The 7,328-nt window shown below is 46.9% G+C and overlaps 1 protein-coding gene across 1 annotated transcript; it reads left to right on the forward strand.

The window, feature by feature from the left end:
- The first annotated feature begins 273 nt into the window (after positions 1-273).
- LOC148053411 (uncharacterized) lies at positions 274-2,130 on the forward strand. Its single transcript, XM_087776392.1, has one exon. It carries the CDS (start codon positions 274-276, stop codon positions 2,128-2,130), a length of 1,857 nt encoding a protein of 618 aa, XP_087632518.1.
- The last annotated feature ends 5,198 nt before the right edge of the window (positions 2,131-7,328 follow it).

Here is a 7,328-nt window from a genome sequence, read left to right on the forward strand (position 1 = left end):
GATAGGGGAAACTTGAATTTTATGCTGTGACCCCCTCAGGATGATATCCTCTTTGTAGGCTCTCCTCTGTCTCATACTAGTTTATGGTCTGGCCTCCTGGGGGAGTATAGGGGAAGCTTGAATTTTACGGTGTGACCCCCTCAGGACGATATCCCCTTTGTAGGCTTGTCTTTGTCTTGTAGTAGTGTGCGGATTGGTCTCCTGGGAGCGTATAGGGGAAATTTGGTCTTTTTAAGGTTTGACCCTCCCGGGACGAATTCCCCTTTGTAGGACATGGCCGCCCAAAAGGCAGGCGATTTTTGTGAAGAGACAGAGAGATTATATGAGTTTTTAGAAACGTACCGCTCTCGCCCCTCACCCCCAGGACAAGATTGGGCATGGGACCACTGGTTCCAACTGCAAAGTGTTATGGACCGAATAGCGGTCTTACATAGAGAAGCTAGAGTAAAGAAAGGGAAAGGGAAAGGCATCGTATGTGCTGTGTTAGGAGCGTGTCTGGCAGCGGCGGTGGAGGATAAGAAACGAGCGCCCTGCCCATCGGAGGCTCTGGCCGCTTCGTTGCAAGCAGCAATAACACCGCTGCGAGAGCAACTACTAGAGACCAAACGGGCGCTAGAGGAGGAGAAGCGCCAGAATATGATTCTGAAGGAGGAACTGAGGGTTCAGCTCCTGAGGGAGGCAGACACCCCCGCTGAGGCGGAGGTAATGCTGGAGGAGAAAGGGGTACGCCAAATTTACCCCCAGAAAGATCTAAAGCGATTAAGGGAGACTGTGGATAACCGCCCCCATATGTGCCCGCTGGTAAAGACAGAATACATATACGAGGGCGATAGTGACAGCCGTCCCCAACTTGTAACGAAAGAAATCCCTTTTACTGCCACCGAATTGGCTAAGCTCCGAAAGGACTTTGCTAGAACAGCAAGGAAGTCCGAAACCGAATACGTGTGGAGGGTATCCCTGTCGGGGGGGGATGGGATCATGCTATCGGAAAAGGAAGCAGAGGGGTATTGGGGCCCCGGCGTCTTTCTCACAACGGGCGATCGCAGAGCCCCATGGTCTCTGACCCAGAGGGCTGCATATTGGGCGGGGGGGCTGAACCCATTGGAGAGGGGGGATCCCCTAGCTCTAATTGGTTCGGTCGATCAACTACTAGAAAACGTACAAAAGGCGGCTTGCCTACAAATGATGTACGACCGGGAACTTAAACCAAATCTAAGCTCTCCAATGTTGCTACCGGTAGACCCCGAGCGGCTGACGCCGCTAATAAGAGGACTCCCCGACTTGCTAAAACCTATCGGGATCCAGTTACAGGGGAGAATTCAAAATGTGCCTCGCGAGGAGCGAATCGCAGCTGCCCTGGAGGGAATGGTAACCCCCGAACAGTGGCAGTGGGGGAGAAAGGGGTGGACCTGGGGGGAGATAGCCCAGGAACTAATAAACTATGGGAGAAAATATGGGCCAGTAGGCAGAACTTACAATAAAGTGGAAACTAGGGCCGTGCGGACAGCAGAGCCGGCAAACAAACTGCTGGCTCCTTCAGGGGGAAGCCCCGACCTAACAAAAAGGGAAAAACCCCTGCTCCGACAAGAATTGTGGCAGAAGGGACTGCAAAAGGGTGTGCCCCGAGACCTAATAGATGGGCTCCCAACCAAAAAGTTAAAGCTCCTGGTGCGGAGGTGGTCTGGGCAAGGACCCCCTCCCAAACTGAACCCACCTTCTGTGCCAGCGTTGGACAGGGAGGAAGGGTTTAAGAAGGACAAAAAGAGTGGCGGGAAACTAAAACCTCCGCCCTCTCAGGGTGAGGAGGGAGGCGGAGGGTGGATGTTCATCAGACAACTCACCTGCAATAATAAACGAGACCTACTAAACCCCACCAACCGGGATGGGCTGAGCGGGTGGGGGAGGCAGTGGCCAATGTCAGTAACCACTGGGGTACAAACGGGTGTCCGAAAATTGCAGCGTTTTTGTCCACAAGCCCCAACCATGGTACCCGTCTCTCAAAACTCTAATTCCCCCAGTGCATCGTCTTACTCCCGTGGCCAGCTGGTTCTGGTCAAGCTTCCCACTGTGGGAGCTGTGCCTCTCATATTAGATACCCCCCTACACAAATATGCATGGAAAGCGAAATGATATTGCTTTTGCTAATAAGCGAAAGGTACCTGTGGGAGAACCAACAAAATCCACACTAAATGGATTATTCCCTCCTTCTAACCCAAGGACCGAGTTTTGTTCCTGTTTCTGTTTTTAAGGGAGGCAATGTGATCACGATGCACCTGCTACTTTGGATCATTTTAACTCAGGGACACCTCCATGAAAGTGACGAACGACCACTCCCTCTACCTTCCCCTCCTCCATACAACCCCTTCGAGAACAATGTTATTAGCAAAAGCCGTGAGTCAGACTTTCAATCTGAGCCACTGTTGGGTTTGCGGCTGACCCCTAGGGCAATCAAGTTGGCCGTGGACATCCGCACCTCTCACCCCAGACCAAATTGTAAGCAAATACAGCGAAGCCACAGACGATCCGTGGGATGACAGTGGGACCTGGCCAATTCAGTTTCCAACTAAGGGGCAATATTGTTTGAATCGCACCCAGAAAGGAGGGGTCGAAGTGGGAGAAAGCAAATGTCAATGGACTCTCACATGTAAGCCCCTCGACAAGGAAAAGGACCTGTGGGTGTGGCTTAATGAAACAGGGCGTAACCAGGGGTTTAAGGGATATTGGTCAAGCAAAAATGAAACCTTGATTCTCCGACATTACAAACAAACTTGCAAATGGAGGGGTACTTATGGGGCTTGGTATTGTACCGGCCGAATAAGGGATGGGGCAACCACCTTTTTCAGCCCTCTGGGTGACAAAGACACAACTTATTTTCAGTTTCCACCGGGGAAAGATGGGCCATTTGCTCAGGGAAATAAAGCCAAAAAGGGGCATTATTGGATTTGTGGGAACACGGCATGTAAGTTCTTACCCGCGGGATGGTTGGGAGTTTGTTATATAGGGATTATAAGGCCCCTGTTTTTCCTCCTGCCAGAAGCTGGTGGACCCCAACTAGGCGTAAAAGTGTACGATAACCTCGGGGATAGAAGGATTGCCCGTAAGACGCGATCTACCAAGATAAATTTAGGTGGGACACAAAAATGGGGAAATGACGAATGGCCCCCTGAGCGAATAATTGAACACTATGGGCCAGCAACCTGGAATCCTAACGAGCCCATTGCAGGGGCAAGAGAAACGATTTATAATCTAAATCGAATAATTAGACTACAAGCGTCCCTAGAAATTATCACCAACAAAACTGCTGACGCCATAGACCTATTAACTCGACAATCGCAACAAATGCGCGTGGCAATCCTTCAACACCGTATGGTTTTAGATTATTTATTGGCTGAGGAGGGAGGGGTGTGTGGAAAATTAAATATCTCTAACTGCTGCCTAGAAATAGATGATGTGGGAGAAGTAGTTCTCCAATTGACCCAAGATATCAGGAAAATAGCCCATGTCCCTGTTCAAACCTGGAGTGGTTGGAATGGCGATTTGTGGTCCTGGTTACCAGGGGCACCCTGGGTGAAACAATCAATATTGTATCTATTATGTGCAACTGCCACCTTACTGTTCCTACCCTGCATAATTCCCTGTTTTATTCAATTAATTCGACATGTTGTGTCAAAGATGCAATTTGTTCCCAGCGCTCCACCTGATGGTGTAACAAAAATCCGTACCATTCATCAGCCACAACCAACCTCCGTACCAATCATTTAAACCCATTCCCAATTCCTCCTGAAGGAAGAAATTGCATATTGCCAGTTACTGTTAACCCCATTCCTAATGTTTGTCCTCCAAAGTTGAAGAATTGTTAAAGTTGTTCGAGAATGAGTTTGCATTGAGCAGTACCTCAGTTCTTCTGTGTTAAGGTGTTCCTTCACCTAAACCAATGTTGTTCCCTTCTTCCTTCCCACAATTTTCCTCCACCCTTATCCCCAACTCCCTCAACTCCCGTTTTCTTCCTTTCCCCCCCTTCTTTCCTCTCTCTTTCTTTCTCTTCCTCCTATGCCACCAAGCTGCAATGTCGAGCCACGGGGTGGTGTAAAGGACCGATAGAAAAACGTGGGTTTTGTCTCGACATTGCCGCTCTAGTGCCATCCAGCGTCGCGCTTCGAAAAGACCACCTTCTCCACAGCTTTGAGAAAAACAACCTCGTGCGCCTGCGCACAGACTAAAGGCGCGAAAAGAGCCGAGGCGGGGACAAAAAGGCGCGAAAAGAGCAGAGGCAGGGACAGCACATCCGTGGCGAACCGCACGTACGCATTTGTGATCCGCGCATGCGTGAGCCCCTATATAAGGAGCACACGTGCCCCGCGGCAGCGGCGGCACGTGAGAGACCATACTTTCTGTTCCTGCACCCTCAACCTCCCCCCCCCCCCCCCTTCGGTCCCCGACGAAGCCTGAGGCCACCGGAGACCCAGCAGAAGATCATCAGGACCCGAGGTGGTGGTGGTGGTGGTAAACTCCTCCTTCTCTTTCTTTCTCTCTCTCCCCTATTCTTTTCCCCTCCTCCCTTGCCCTCCCTCCTCCCTCCGTTCTCTTCTCCCCTCAAATAAAAGTGAAAGGTTGTATGACATCTGACCGATTCCAGCGTCTTAATCTCGTCCTTGGGATCGTATCGAAACCTCCCCCGACATTGGATTGGGACACTATCTTTGTAGCAATCCTATAAGATAACTAATGAAATTATATAAATGGCAGCAGATATTTACGATAAACTCTACAGCACATAGTAATTAGCAGCACAGCATTCTGATTATGAGACACTTTTCTGCCCAGATCCCTAAGTTCTCCCAACGTACGAAGGTCTGCAAGATCCCCCCATCGGCACTTAAAGGTCACACTCAGCATGGGGGATCCAGGCACATCCTGCCCAGTATGTCAAGGTGATTTAGAGAAAATGCTCACCTTTGCAAGAGACAGTTCTCATCCCCTCGCACCTGCAATGTTGATTCTCTTCTGTTGACTGCCACCTTGATGAATTTCTGAGTTATCTTTTATCTCCTTATAACACCGTGATTCACTGGCCACTTACATTCTCAGCTGTCCAGACTGTCCTTCTGATGTTTTGCTGAATCCATTCCGGTCCAAATACAAGGGACTGGGGAGCCAGTTCTTTGAAACTGGCTGAGAGACAACCTTTCCCTTTTCTTTCATTTACAGCTGTCTTAACGACGATGTTATTGTATTATTTTTGCTATGTTCTATTTGTTATGCTGGCTCAGCAGCTTGTTAGTTCAGCAATTCTGTTATAGTCTACAGATACTTTAAGGCCCAGCAGTGATGCTTACTCAGCAACTGTGTTAGCCTCTGTCCTACCCCAAGCAATGTCAGACTCAGTTTTGCAGGGTTTATCAAGAACTGTAACATTAAGTGCCCCCACCCCATGCCCATAAGAGACCTAAATGAGTCCCCTCCCCAGCAAAAGCAAGCTGTGCTAAGGTCTACTGGCTAGTGTTACTGTAGTGGCTTCAGTTCCCTTCCTCTGTCACAAAATCAGGATCCCCTTTGGCATTTTGGATTTCCTCTTGCAGCTACCCAGCCTTATCATTTCAGTTTCAGGTCTGTTCACACGTAGTCAAGAAAACAAATCTGAATCAATGTCTTTCTGGGCCACCTGAACTCCTTGTCAGCCAACATATCCCAGGTGGTACTGCAGGAAAATCAACATGGTATAAAACTGTCCTTTCCCTTCTCCTGCATGGGGTTAGTCTTCGCCACTCCAAGGCACATGATGTCCACTTGATAACCTTATTTCAAAACCATGTGCCAAGTGCCTTTGCCACTTCTGAGGTGGGCAAGAATGCTTGATTTTTGCATTGAGAAAACTCCTTAACTCCAAGTGAAGATGTTGGGAAGTCACGTTACTTCCCAGCAATTGCAGTGCTACACAGGGCTCCGTGCAATGATCAAATACGTTGTCATCTGGCCGGTGCCCAGGAAATCCTTCCCTATCCTGAAGGATTTGCTTACTGTTTGATCAAAGGCCATAGTACGGCAAAGAGCAGATGGTGGCTTCAGTGGCTGCAGAGTGACAGCACCACAGTTAGCCCCAGTCTGAACAAGCAGAGTGACAAGCCAACAGGAGGAGGATTTGGTTGACAAAAAGCATTTCCACAGGTGACCTGCTGTAAAAATAGCTTACGGTTAAGGAGCTTGCAGACTGCTCTATGAATTTAACATGGTCTATGCTCCTTGGCACCAAATGTAGAACAAAAGAATTAGATACAAAGCCAGTGCTGAAAAAAAGAATATTCTGTGTGCATTTCCAAATGAACCACAAATAAAATAAAAATAAGAAAAGTGAATAACTGAAGAGGACTCCTCACCCTGGGAAGCTGTGCTTCCCCACATGATTTAAACTCTGCACAAGTGTCTCAGAAACTTCAAATATTGAAAATGTCTTCAAACAGTAATAAATAAAGTGTCATATTTATTCTACACTAGAGGAATGATGTGATACCTGATATGGTCAAAATATCCCCCCCGCCAATATTTGAATACCAGATGTAAATTTTTTGTGCACCTTAAGCCCCTTCTCAGGTCTGCATGTGCAGATGGAAGTCATAATTTTGTGTTTTAATTAAATATGGAATGTACACCCACTCTTTGCACGTTAAATGTTAATGACAAGAGCATGACATAAGTGTATATTTACTTTTTTAATAAATACAGTCCATGGATTTGAAGGTTGTGTTGACATCATAGACTATTTTCCTCCCAAGTTTTATTAATGTTTTTCCAACCTGCTTCCTATTTCTCTAAAATGAGGCCACTGCCACTCCCAAGTATACTTTCTGCTGGTGGTTACAATCAAATGAATAGCTGACAGAAGACTGAAGTAAGCAAAGAGAAGAACATTTGCCATGCAAAGCATAATTGTTGCTGAAGCTAATTAAATTAAAAGGAAAGTCCTGGATATCCTTATGCTGTACAGAAGTTTCTACTGAAATGGGTTTTGGGTTGGGTTTGATTTGTTTTTTCTTGCATACCAACTGACTGATGCACAGTTGTCTTTGTTCATTTAAGTCAGTTAGTAGCTCACTGTCACTTAGCATGATTCTAAACCAGAATTATGAAGCCTGTATAATGACCTTTAGAGCCTGTGTTCCTCTGATTTATCCTTTTACCATTAATACAAGATTATTCAGGTAAATAAATGAAGTAATTTAAACTCAATATCTTTAAAAACTATTCTATCTAAATATAAAAACAGTTTTAAACACTTTTTTTCTGGGAAAACTGTGAATTGAGCAGTATTCAAATGTTTAATGGATTTCTCA

Source organism: Nipponia nippon, unplaced genomic scaffold (genome assembly GCF_047370975.1).
Source record: "Nipponia nippon isolate SJK-2023a ecotype South Korea unplaced genomic scaffold, ASM4737097v1 scaffold_4, whole genome shotgun sequence".
Taxonomy (NCBI): domain Eukaryota; kingdom Metazoa; phylum Chordata; class Aves; order Pelecaniformes; family Threskiornithidae; genus Nipponia; species Nipponia nippon.